Genomic DNA, 14,108 nt, shown 5'->3' with positions numbered 1-14,108 from the left:
TTTTTGCCACTGTGATTTTGATTGAATATTGGGCTTAATAAAACTCTACAGTGATTTCTTCTCCTGCGAAGAAAAATAAAATACTGAAGAGAACTTAGAGAACAAATCAGAGCTTGAAAAGGCTCAATTATTTTCCCCATTTTCTCAGTTGGAAGAAAAAAAAAAAGATGAAAATTAAATTCGTTCAAAAAGGCACTAAGAGACATCCCAAAGAATTTTTCTTTAAATTGAGGAAATAGAAGAAAAAGACACTACTGGAACTTTTACAGTTGTGTAGACTTACAAAAGCCTTTTACCTATATATTAACTTTATTCAGTTTAATTCAGGAAAGGTTTGTGAATGGTTTCAGTCCTTAGCCATGTCCCTTACTTTTGCTATTGCTTTGGCTTTCGGCTATGCATATTTTATAGTCGGTATACATCCTGAAATTTTACCTTTCTAGAAATTTTTCTTTTTTCAAAACTTTTACTAAAAATTTAGAATTATTTTGGCCTGGAAAAGATTGTAGTTTTAAGATATAATAGCAACATGGTATAAAATAAATATAATCTAACTTCAAAATACATACTTATAAGATATGTATGTGATATGCTTGTGTATGTGAACACTGAAAACCTTCTGGAAGGATATGCACCAGAATTATAACAGTGCTGTCACTGGATAATGGGATATAAGACAATTTGTTTTCTCTCTTTTATGCTTTTCAGAATCGTCATTTTACCCCAACAATGAACATGTATTATTTTCATATGCAAAAGGAAAAGAATTCATTTTGAAAAAGAAAAATGAAAAGATAATTGTTTCATTCAATAAACAAACTTTATAGAGTACCTACTAAGTGCCAGGCATAGCTTTAGTGCATAGATCAGTGAAAAATCTACAGAAAGCCTTTGTAGAGCTTACATCCCAGTGGAAGGAGGCAGTAAACAACAAGTACAATCCTAGTAAGTTATAATTATAATATGTGTTGGAAGCTACTAAGAGCTCAGGGAAAGGAGAGAGAGGCAAGGAAGCTCAGGAACTATGGGGAGGAACACCATTAAATGGGGTGGTCAGGACAAGCCTCACTGAGAAAGCAGAGCTCCCTCACATGATCTTTTGCGACCCTTCTTTCCTCACCGTATTATGTCATTATGTTGTTACTCAGATGAAGAATTCTTTTTCAGGCATCACGAAGAAATTGAGAATTTCAATCCCATGTTACCTATTAAGGAAACACTTAAACAGGGTTTGTGGTGAAAGTATATGGGGAGTTCACCTTCTGGGAGAAACTCTAATGAACAGTGTAAGGGAGATGTGGCTTTCTGTGACAGGTGGCTTATCTGGTACAGCTGTTGCAGAAAAGTAGCCAACTCTGAGGGGTGTGTGTGTGTCTGTGGGGCTAGGCTGGTCAATGGGGAAGTGGAAGGGAGGTTGTAAATAATTTTTTTAAAAATGTTCTTTCTTTTTTTAAACACCAAGTTTCTGGCAAGGTCTCAGTGTTAATCTCTTTTTGTCTTTGTAACTCACATCATCAGAGGCTGTCTCCAGAGCCACGTCAACACCATAGTTTAACAGGGTAATTGATGTTCATAATGATAATCTATTATAGTACCTATAAATTAATATGACTGATTTCTAAACAAATTTCATTTGTGTAGTTGTTAACCAAGCACATTTATATTCATTAGTTCGGTTCTAAGGTAGTAGAATAGGTAATATTAATCCTACTTCTGATAAATGTGGAAACAATTAACTGAGAAGCCTTGCTGGAAGTCGAAAGTCTATTAGAAGGCAATGCAGGATTCAACATCAGGGATGTTCACTTTTAGGTGAACAAACTTTTCATTGCTCCATATAGACTGCTTAACAAACATAAGGACTAATTTAAAGGCACTCATCCCAAGGGTGTACTAATGTAGTTCAGTAATGCTGTCATTGCTCAAAACTGCTTTGAAATCTTCAGAAAACTGAAAATTCAGTTTCCTTCTGAATATATGCAAATCTAAATTACTTAAGGAGGCTTTGAAAAGAACCTGAAGTGCAATGAAAGAGATGGGCAAACAAATGGGAGACACAGTTGGTAATTAAGAACTATAATTAAAAACTATAAAATATAATGTTGCATTTTAAAAATAATATTTTATCATTATATTATACATGAATATAAAATGAGCTGCACTTATGAAGTCACAAACATATTTTGAGAGGTGGAATAAATATGTAGCTTCCTAAAGTTCCTTTGAAGGATGTGGTACACATTTACATGTATAAATTTTTGTATGTTAATAAAAAGAGTTCTATTGTTTTGTATCACACTGCATTTTTCCTTTTGAAGACAGATAAGCATATATGCTATGAAGTTTTCTGAAATAAAAGCATGTAATTGAAAGTGTCCATGCTTAAGATATTGCTTTAAATTACCTTTAAATTGGAAGAGTAATTATGGGACTATTTTTTGTCATCAGTGGGTCACTCTCGATAGTAATCGTAGGCAAAGAAAATAAGCCCAGAGGATAAAAGGGCTTTATTTTTCCACTTGTTGAGAATGAAAATGGTAAAGGAGAATTACGACGATAGGATCTGGTCTTTTAAAGTATTAAGAGGATTGCATATTTGTACGAGGGAAACCTGATGAATTATATGTAACTGACTTCAGGTTGGCAAGTCTGTTCACAATTCGCAGACATCTGGTCTTGTCCAAAGCTCCATGAGACATTTGGTCCATGTCTAAATATCCTTGAAATTTAGTCCTATACAGACCATCCATGAGCATATTTGGTCCATGCCAAATGGTTTTGGACATGACCAAATATCAAGGACCTTTTGGTGTGGACCGAATAAATGTCTCCATGGATGTTTTGGAAAGGACCAAATATGAACAAATATCAAGGACCTTTTGGTGTAGAACAAATGTCTTAACGGATGTTTCAGACAGGATTGAGTGGTCCTGCATGCAAGGCTGTTGACAGTTTAATGTATATGGATCTTGTCCAGAGAGGACTGGTGTCTGGAGTGTGTAACTATCCAGACGCCCTGGATGAGGGTGGTTCTATAAGACTTTGTGCTTTAACTACTGTTCTGCACGTGACTATCAGTGTTACTTACACCTGCAAGGCATTGTATTTGCCAAAGTCCACAGCCTGCCTCCAAAGCTATTTTAATGTTAATGTAACAAATTTCATTTTAATATTTAATAATTGAACTTTCAGCTTTTGTTAAGAATATTAATAATTAAAAGCACCTTCACAGGCTATGTTTGCCTGCTCATAATTTATAGGTGTCAGCTATTAATTAAACTTTTATTGAATTTTTTAGACAATTATGTCCCAGTCCATGTACCAGGCAGAGGGATACAAAGCCATCTCTACTGTGACCACATTGGTCAGAGTCAGCTTCCCCTTCTCTCCTTCCTACTGATGTCATCAAAAGTCACTTGACATTTAAAAACCACCGTCTTATTAAAAGGGGAACCAACTTCTCGGGGTCCTGTGTTCACGGTGAGACAGGAAGGGTGCAAACAGACCACATGAACCTCAAAATCGTATGATTTTCCCACCAGTGCGAAACTTGGGCTTCTGTGAGCTTGGAGAGTCTTTGTGCCCCTTTCGAAATATAGGAACACTTTGTGTCCAAGAGTGGTTGGAAAGGGCCAAGATAAGAAGTGGCTGGTCTGAGAGCAGCCTCTCACTGGCACTTGCTTACTCATTCTCTGGGACCCTACTCAGAGGCTGTTTTCCCATGAAGTCTGGCCTCCTTCTCTCCTGTGGAGTTAACCACTCCTCCTCTGTGCCTGTGGAGGAGCTGCCTGCCATGCCGCCGTCCCAGGTCTTCAGGTGGGGCGGGGGAGTCCTTACTGATTGTGGCAAATCTCATAGTGACTGTGACTCCCATGCTCAAGGGGGTTGCATGGTTTGCTGCAGTTAATCTTTTTCATCTATAGCCACGTCAGCCTATATTATTATTCTAAGTGGCCCTGTCTTAGTCTAGCAAGTGTCATTGTGCGGGAAAGGTACTCAGATTTGTTTACTGCTTTACTTGGAAGATTATGGGAAAACGAGTTTGACTTTGCATTTTGAATTTTATAGGTTTAAGCTGTCAAAAATTCTCTGTGATAAAAATAGCTTCCATGTACATATCAATATGTTTTGGAAGAATCTGTAATATTAGCAAGCAAGAACCTAAGCATGGAAAAAAAAGTGTGTCAACAGGCAAAAGTTAGGATTCCCTTTGGCTTGTACTTGAGGCACAGAAATTTGGAGGAATTTTTAAAAAGAGAAAGGTCTCTAAGTTAAAAAAAACAATTTTTATACATGTATACATTCCATGTAAGCTCTGTTTAGCCTAAAATTGTCTTGATACTGAGTTGAATAGGAGCTATGTTAAAGGATTCACATTTTAGAGGTGGATACTTTTACTTTATTTCCAAAGAATAAGATTTAAGATCAAGAAAGGTAACTGAAAAGACCAGAATGTGTTTGATTTCACCAGACTATGGGCTCCTGTCTGTAGCTTGTGAGCCTAGCACAGGACCTGGCACGTAATAATTTAGTAGGAGCTTGATAAGTGTTGACTGGATGAATAAATAATTATCTGTGTTCGTTGGTCCACATTAAGAAACAACTGTTATAGTTCTTTTACCTTGTTTGGAAGAGGTTTGTATATTCCGAAACAGAAAATCAAACCAGAGAAATCTAGCATAAGTTATTAAGATTTTGAAAGCTGGGGAGAGACAGATGATATATTTGGTTATCAGCTGAGACCAGTGTATGTCTCCCTCCCTCTCTTTCTGTCTTTTGGCCAGAAAAGCACTGACTTTCCAAAATACATGTTCTTCCTTTGTTTGTTTAGTTTAAGTGTTTTCTCAGATAGCCTGACTCATACTCCCAGAGAACTGATTTAGAGGGTAAAGAGTTTATTCCAAGTCCTACATGCAGAATGAGTAGTGGTTTCACTGAGGAGGACGAGGTGACTGACATGGATGCAGAGATTAGAAAAAAAGGTATCCGCCTCCTTGTGGTCTGGGCTTCGAATAATGAAGTTTGAGAAAAGAATGAGTGTGAGCTAAGAAGATGGACTGTGTCAGTTGAAAGGGAAGGAGGTTGCAAAAATTTCTCTTTGTTTATAATTATGCTTATAACATAGTAACATACTCCTAGCAGGCAATTTTCAGCCCACTGGAAGCTGACTAGTGCTTTCTTTATATATAAATATATATATTCCTCCAGTGCTCCATTTAGCTTGAACGTCTTTCTCTTCTTCAGCTATGCTGGTGTTGCATTTTCATATTTTGGAGACTGCAAAGATCCTGGCATGTGTGTAGATGTGGCTGTGTCATGGTATTTTGTTAAGGCATCCTGAAAATTGTGTATTTTCGGTAGAGAAGAAAGTGTGTCCCAGGCATTTGTAAATCACATTATCTTGCTATGGGCCGTGCAAGGACTTCTGTGAAATCTCCCAATGTCCAAATGGTTTCAGCTCCTGTAAGCAGCCACAGTTGACAAAGCAGAACTCATACAGATTACACTGCTAATTCTGTAGAAGAAAAAGAGGAAGAGTTGCTAGTGAGTCAACTGCCTTGGTTAGCAAGCATAGACACAATTAGCTTTAAGCCCAGAAAATTGAAAGAACATGGAAGTTAATCTCTCTTTTGTTCTCTTAGTAGTGTTTCCTCATCTTTCTATGGGTTATATATTTTTTTAAATGTCACAAAGCATTGAAGAGAGCAATTCTCTCTACTTTATATGTATGTATGTATATATATGTATATATATCTATACATAAAATATGTGTGTATATATATATTGACTGCATATGCAATCAGTGTTGCATAGGATAATAACAATAGACAAGTAGGATGGCTAGTTGGGGTAGTGAGAGACTTTCACTTGAAGATATACTCTTTTGGGTAAAATTATCAAAATGTTACTTTAGAGACATTCGGTGTTCGAATACCTGTGTATTCATAATTTTGCCAGGTGAATGTGTTTCAAGTCCTTTATTATTTTAACACATTATTACAAGTTAAAATATGTAAGGAGATACCAACAGTGGTGATTATTCTCCTTGTTCTCTCTTAAATTCCCAACTAGAATTTTTATTCTTTTTACGAAGTTGAGATTACATGACATTCATTACTTTTTCTCTTTTCCCCTCATGCTGTAAATATTTCTTTTTAAACTTGCTTTATTTCACAGTGTGTCAAGAACATATCTCAGTAAGTAGATCTGACTGGATCTAACACATTCTTTTTAAGAGCCATATAAAATTCCATAATATAATATATATGGTTTATTCAATCATTCCTTTCCTGATGGACTTCCAGATTATTTCTAGTGCTGCAATAAACTTTCTTACCAGGGGATTAAAAAAGCCCAGTTGAGAATCACCCTGTGCATTCAGACTCTCTTCCCCGTGATCTCTAAGTCACGGGCACATTCTGTCGGGAAGATCAGATGACTTCACTACAGAAAGCTCCCTGTCCCTACAGCCCTGTAGGACTGGGCTGGGCAAACTACCCATCTTGTGGTGGAGCCTGACATCCTGGTCACTCAGCATCAGTGACAGGCTCTGAAAGGAAGATGGTGCCTAATGAGAGTTTGGAAAAGGACCAAGGAAAGCTCTGGAGTAAAGTAACCTGTTGCTTGACCTCCCTGCATATCCAGTTTTGTTTTGATCTTAAAATGATAATTAATGAGTATAATGTTGACAAACTTTTAGATGGCTTGTGATGGTCTTGTTTTCTAACACCAATCAACAAAAAAGGACTCATTTAGAAAGCCTAGGCCAGAAATAATAGTATAAAGGCAAAAGCAAAAACTTTCAAGATAGGAGCCAATAGCAAAGAAAAAACTTGGAGCCCAGAATGTCTTCTTCCATGTTGATGGCCCACTCTACAGGCCACCTTTTGGAAGTTTTCTGTCAATGTGCAAATTCTAACTCAGTACTCCTTTGACATATCCCATTTTGCTAAACATAAAATATATAGCATTTAAGTATTTTAAAGAGTGTATCTTAATAATCTTATATCTATTGTTATCTTCAGTTTTATGATTTTGGACTATCAGGACAGTAATAATCAAGGTATTCGTGGAGCTTCTCCTCCAAGCTTAGCATAGTTAACTTCTTTGCAATTACACAGGAAGATGCTTCACAGAAATAAACACTTCATCATGGCCATGGCTTTTGATGTGATGTTAATTGGCTGGGGACAGAATGGGGGCCTGCAAATGGGGTCTGTTTCCAAACTGGTGTCAAATACTCCTCATGAGCTGTAGAGAAGCGATCTCTAACTGAGATTTGTGTGTCATGGGGAGTAGTGCGGGGGGCTCACAGATAACCAAACGTTCAAGCCAGAGAGGAATACCTATGAAAAGGCAGGGAATTTCTTTCTTTTTCACACACACATATATATATACGGTTGACCCTTAAACAACATGGAGGTTGGGGCACCGACTTCCATACAGCCAAAAACCTGTGTATAACTTTACAATCCAACCTCCATATCTGCAGTTCTCTGGATTCAACCAACTGTGGATTGTGTAGCACTGTAGTACATGTTAACTGAAAAAAATCCACATATAAGTGGGCTTGTGCAGTTTAAACTGGTATCATTCAAGGTTCAGCTGTATATAATTTTTTCTATTTAAAAAGTAATGAAGGGCAGAATCTGAAGTAGCTGTTGTTTGGCTGTCTGTATGTATCACCAGGATTTAGAAAGATAGTTTTGTGGTAATCCATGTCATCTTGCTTTCAGAGTGAACTGAAACTGGATTTGCATCCTTGTGTGCTAAGTTAGCAGTTGTTCAACTTAAAATAAGTCACTTCACCTTTCTGAGCCCCAGTTACCACACCCATATAGTGAGGGTTATTTCTCACTACCTCACAAGGATTATTGGGAGGTTTATCTGAGATAATAGATATGAAAGTGTTCATGTAGTATTGAATAAATTCTGGTTTCCCTTTTAAAAAACTCAAGAGGTCTTTTAAGAGGAAGGTGTTTCTTGTTAGGACTAAGGGGGATACATAGGAGGTGGTGGCATAAATAAAACTTAGTGAGAAATGAACAGCGATGCTGGTAATCAAACATATGGTTTTATAGTTACAAAGAGTTTCCATGTTCTTTATCACATTTGTTCTTCACTAGAATTCTGTGAATCAGTCAGGCTAATGTTTATATCCGTTATCTAGGGGAGGAACCGTGACTCGGAGAAATTAACCAGTATCACCTTGCAGGCCTGTAATGGAGTGTTCTTTTTGACTAATAGTCCAGTGCTCTTTACTTTATATTGTCAATGCCAGACAATTGGCAAATACTCAACAGTTAGGAGTGCAAAATTATGTCTGAAAATCTAGCATTGTTCTCAAATTGTCCATGATTCCTGGAAAGATGAGACCATCTGGGGAAGTAGCCTAGACCCTACTCCTGGACTCCCACACTAAGCTTGATGTGCATTTCTTGGTTGCTGTGGACCAAAGAAATTGTGTTTCTAATATCAAATGCACCATATTTTGTGACTGTTTTACTTCATTTTTATCATTTCCTGAATTGCAGTTAACTGATTGGAAAGCGCTCCCTTCTAACTGAGGTGAAAACTTTGGTTTGCTTCGTGTAGGCCAAGGTTCATATATTTCGGCCCTCAAGTACCACAGATGAGTATCTCCATCTCTTGGTTGATACTCAGCACATTCTGTGTTATGATGTTATCTATCCTTGTATGTATACCTTTTTTCTCCCCTTGGAGAGTACAAGTCCCCTAAAAAAGGAGAGTAAATCATTCCTCTGTACTCTCAAGGCCCAGCTGAGAGCCTAGCATTTAATGGGTTCTCAAAAAAAAAAAAAAAAAAAGATTGCTGCTGCTTTTGAGATACTCTTCAGTGTTGACTTCTTAGGAAAGATTCATTAGAAAACATCATATGAAAGAGAGGGCTAGTTTTAGAATAAGCAATGTCTGCTACCTCCCTCGCTGTATAGTGAATGGTCTCTTGAGAATTCTTTCACAGAGAGAGACAATTGCTAGGAAGATAAAGGATGCTTAGAAAAGCACTAGTTATTACCATGTCCACTTGAAGGCAAGAAAAGGTAACCCTGGTTCTACTCTCCCAAACACAGACATGAGTCTATTGAAAATTAGGTCTGAGACTAGAGCAGAGAGAAATACACAGCTGCCACTGGGGTAAAAAGCCTTTGAGATAAAGTTGAAATTCTTATTTCTAAAGAGTAAGAGAAAAGTGTGTTTTGTTTGGTCCTTACAAATTATAGTGATTTGGTTTCAGCGTAAGCAAGCACTACAAGCAAATACTGGCAGGCAGAGTCTCCACAGGAGTGGCCAAGCAAGTCAGTTTGCATTTCCTTCCAAGCCCTCATTTGGCTGATCCATCCATAGAAAAGCAGAATAAAAGGCAAGAAATTACTGCACCCTAAAGCATCCAAGTGGCTCCTTCGGCTCTGAGGTTATTTATAGCAATCTGGCTTACACTGAGGCCTTCCTGCTTTATTCAGCGAGGGTACAAAAGTGCAGATAGAAGCTCCAGGACCTTAACATAGACATAGATGCAGGGTACAATCAGTGATTAGATATTCAAGGCTTCTGTGTTGTTGATGTAGCCATGCCTTTTAACCACCACCAGTGTGAACACGGACCTTGGACTAGGCTCATCCCCTTCTTCATGTGCACATTCTATTTGTAGATGTTGCTATGAGGACAGATTCATCAAAAATGACGGATGTGGAGCCTGTGGTCAACAATTTTGCATCATCAGCAAGGGCAGGCCGCCGGAATGCTCTAGCAGACATCCAGGGTTCAGCTGCCACGGGCGGAACCTCGGAGTTGCCCCTCAAACCGGAGGTCCTCTCCGGGAAGGAAGGTAACACTCAAAATCCTCTTAAAATCAGCAGCATTTCTCTCTTCTTCATCCTTCCCTCTGGAACAAGTCTCCCTTTTAACTAGTTAAGCTTGTTTACTAAAGCTTCTCAGCTTTTGTTTAAAGCTAAGTAAATTTTTTTTCAGCCTTTCTAAAAGTGGACTTTTCCTCGTATTATCTCCTAGATTAAATGTGGAAACTGAACAAAATTTCTTGAGAAGCTGTCAGAAATAAAGTAATTTTTCTTCTGCCATCCATTGGCAAATCACTTTGGAAGCTTCTGCTTCATTGTAGTATTCTACAAGCTCTTCTATTTCTCATAGCTAAGAATAGGTTTATTATCAACTAGAGATGGGAACTTTAAAAGTTGATCATTCTTTAATCAGTAGAAAAAGTTGAATTCAGAAAAAACGAGAGCTATCAAACCAATGAAGGAAAATCTTGGGTCTTTTACCCTGTTGCTTACATACAGTTCATAAAGCTTCCAGCATTTAGTCTTGTGAAAATAAATATAATAACACTTACAGTAAAGTGTTGAGTCCCTTCACTTAAAAACATTCAAATAGCTTAAAGAAAGTTTTAGTACCAAGTCATTACCAACATACCTGTGCTTTGCACCCCATTTTAGACTTCAAAGTGGACTCCAGTGTGTGTGTAGAAATTTATTCCTGGTGGCAGTGAGGCAAGAGAGAGCTGGAAGCTTCTGCACCTCTACCCTATTCATGTGAGCCCTAGACGAGGGCTCTTAGTTCTTTGCCTCAGGAGGTGACTTTCTACCTGGTAAAATTACAGATGTTCCTGGTATGATCTTTATGAAATACTTATATCCTTGTTAAGCCAGGGACTGTGGCCTAACCTTGGAGTCCCACGGTTAATTCACCTTTTTCTAAAAATCATTGTATGTATCATAAAGGGTACTAAAGTAATAGTAAAAAAGTATACACGTACACGTAAACTATCATAAGATAAAAGAAAAGATGGAGGAAATGAAAGAAGAGGAATAAAAATATGTGTAATGTTTTTGGCCTTTTAAGTTAAAAAATGTAATCTGATTATCAGGGCATGATATTGCTGTTGAAGAGCCATCCTCAACTAGCGAGGTAGAGAAGATAAGCTACTTGTTCATGTAACAGGCCTAATTAAAGTTGATAGCCCCTAAACACACACACAGGCCTAATTAAAGTTGATAGCCCCTAAACACACACACACAATAACCTTAATGCTTATTGACATTATTTAGTTAAACAAAAGAGAACAAATACACTGTAAGAAAGTTAGTAGTGTCTTCATTTTATGTTGTTCACTGAAGAGACCATTATCTGAAAGAATATTGTTTCTATTTTTATATTTTCCTTTAAATCATTTTGAAATAAAGTTGAAGGTATTAACTAAGAAACTCAAAATGTTAAAAGTGAATCCACATAGTAACACCGGATGTTAAAGAATACACAAAAGGAAGTAAGTTTATATAGGTAGATGGCATAGACAGTGTTTCACTAACAAAGCTATACATAAATAGCTTTAAGGTCTATCTTCTTTTTTTATTAGCTAAGTATAGACATTAAGGATTTAAAATGAATAGTTTTCAATTGCTAATAGTAGCAAAAATCTAGGACCTATCTCAGACATTATGATTTCAATGTTTTAGTCATTTAAAAATAGAAATTCTGGGACAGATCTGCAAGTTTCCCTCAGATCAATCCTCTTTCGTTTTTGTTTTTTGGTATTCTTAAGTGGGAAGAAATCTAGGATCTCAGACATCCTGCATCCTGCGTGAAATTAACCTGCCTGAAATCTTCCTAGTTTATAATCCGTCTTAATCTATCCCTTACAAATTGATGACCATGGTAGGGAGGACAATGATGCCCTGTAACATATCAGCAAGAGGTGACAGAGGGTGGCAGCTTAGGAAACTGTAAATGTCACAAAGGGCCTTTCTTACCTCCCACCATCACTAACTATTCATTTGATCCACCATTCAACTTAGTGCCAAGTGCTAGGCACCATTCTAAAAACCGGCCGTATAGTAGTGAATAAGACAGACATAAACTCTTACTGTTATGTATCTTATATTCCAATGGGAGAGTTAGAGTGTAAACAAATAAATATGTAAGTCAACAGTGATATGTTCTATCAGAGAATTAAAATAGGATGCTGCGTTAGAGAGTTACTGGGTGGCTACCTTAGACTGAGAAATTCCAGATGTCCTAACTGAAATCTGAATGGCAACAGTATGTTTTGAATAACAACTGAATGGTCCAGGCACAGGAAAATCAGAGGGAAGAGAGCGTTCTTTGCAGAAGGAGCAGCTTGTAAAAAGCTCTTAGAGTGGAACAAGGTGGATGTGTCAAGAAGCATAAAATCTGGCCACCATGGCTTGGAGGCCGTGGGTAAGAGGGAGAGTGGTAGAGGTGACACTGGAGAGGAGGCAAGGACTAGATCTCTTAGGGCTTCAGAAACCTGGATGAATAAAGAGGATATTATTCTAAACGTGAGGGTTTTCAGCAGGGGAGTGATGTTCATGTTTGAATATCCACTTTGTTATGTGGAGAATGGATTGTAGAAGAGAAATAATGGATATAGTTGAGTTAGGAGGTGCAATCCCCATTAGGAAATGTTTTGGGGCCAAATTAAACATTCAAACTCATAAGACCACATCTGGGCCAGTCTGCTCAGAAGTATACAGGTTTAGAAACAGAGCAGGCCAGAAGGGCTGCATTACACCATCTCCTTCTGTGGAAGTCCTTGCAGCGATCCACATAAGCAGTCCTGGGGGCCAATCTCTATGCACCTCCACCCCACCACTCACTGAGAACTCAGGTGCAAGGGGACAAGATCTGCACCAATGGGGGCAACGGGTTAGAAGCCCCATGTCCCATGGGGGCTAATACTTTGTAACAAGTCCTTGGACACTGCTTCCTAACTTCTCTGCAAGGGACATGCTCAGTTATAAGTGTCATGGCATTTACGGAATCCCAATGCTATGGTTTCCTACCAGGTATTTACAGTTCTCATATAGTTTCTGTCAGTACAGTTGTACTTTACAATTTGGGTCATTTTTACCATACGCTTAGTAACCAGGCTGACATTCCACCTGAATCGGGTTCCCAGGGTAACAGAGCTAGAAAATTAACCCCAAGTCAAATTTGTCCTTAGAGAAGGATAAAGGGCTTTGTTGACTTTACCTGTGGGACAGTTGCAGTAGTCCAGTGAAAGACGATGGCTCTGAGTAGGCAGAGAAGATGGAGAAAGGTGGGTGGATTTGGGATATATTTTATAGGCAGAATTCATAGGACTTGCTGATGAATTGGAGGTGGTGGAGATGACTACAAGTAATGAAGAAGAGAAATGGAGGATAATTCCTGGAGTAGCAGGGTAGATGGTGATGCCATATACTGAGAAGGGCCAGCATGGAAGAAAAGCAATTTTGAGGGTTAGAGGAGTGATATCTGCTTGCTGCATATTCCATCTAAGAGGCCTATGAGACATCCAAATGCTGTGAGCTCTACTTTCAAAATTGGTTCAGAAATCTGCCATTTTCTCCTTCAAAGATCTAGTCTCTTGGTACCTCTCCGACCCCATTTCCCGTCCTTTCTTTCTCTGCACAGTCCCAATTGCAGTTCTTCCTGCACACTGCTGCCTTTGACCTTGACGTTTTCTCTTCTTGGAATGCTCTCCTCCCTGCTACCCAACTAGCTAACTCCCTCACCTCCTCAGGTCTTTACTCACATGACCCCTTCTCAGTGAGGCATTCCCAGCCAACCCTATCTAAAATTGCAACCTCCAGGCCCCAAGACTTCTTGACAGTTCCTGATCTGTAATTTCCTCTGTAGTACTTCTCACTTCCCACCTGCCACTCATTTTGCTTATTTTAATTATTGTCCATATTCCTCACAAGAAGTTCCCTGAGAGCTGGAATGTATGTTTGTTTGGTTTTTTTTTTTTTCACTGCTTGGTACATAGTGCTTGAAAGTTGAAGAACTGAATGGCCTATCAGATTTCTTTTCAAAGATGCCATTGATGATTTTGGCAGGACCCATTTTGCGGAAGTAGTAGAAACAATAGTTTTGTTTTAAAATGATGACAGCAAAAGATGTAATATATTTTAAAGGATAAAAGAAAAGCCAGTAAGTGGAGGAATTGCAGTCGAAAGAAGGCCTTTGTTAGTTTGAAGATGGTAGTGACTTGAGGAAATGAAGGAGCCAGGAGAAAGAGCAAAAGTCAGATGAAATGCAGGGATGAGAGATGATCTTGAGAGTGCTGT

At 38.3% G+C, this 14,108-nt stretch overlaps 1 protein-coding gene across 3 annotated transcripts in view; it reads left to right on the top strand.

Moving 5' to 3' along the window:
- Window positions 1–14,108, top strand: part of LOC309666863 (fatty acid-binding protein, brain) — a 150,512-nt gene that overhangs the window by 93,474 nt on the left and 42,930 nt on the right. For all 3 annotated transcript variants that reach the window (XM_082474981.1, XM_082474980.1, XM_082474979.1), the window contains one exon: window positions 9,671–9,847. In XM_082474981.1, the coding sequence (XP_082331107.1) occupies window positions 9,679–9,847 (169 nt within the window). In that variant the 5' untranslated portion in view covers window positions 9,671–9,678. The remainder of the gene's footprint in view (window positions 1–9,670; window positions 9,848–14,108) is intronic.

This window comes from Balaenoptera physalus (genome assembly GCF_965194825.1).
Source record: "Balaenoptera physalus genome assembly, chromosome: 9".
Lineage (NCBI taxonomy): Eukaryota > Metazoa > Chordata > Mammalia > Artiodactyla > Balaenopteridae > Balaenoptera > Balaenoptera physalus.
The sequence above is the reverse complement of the archived record's forward strand: the minus strand, read 5'-3'. Positions and strand labels throughout refer to the sequence as shown.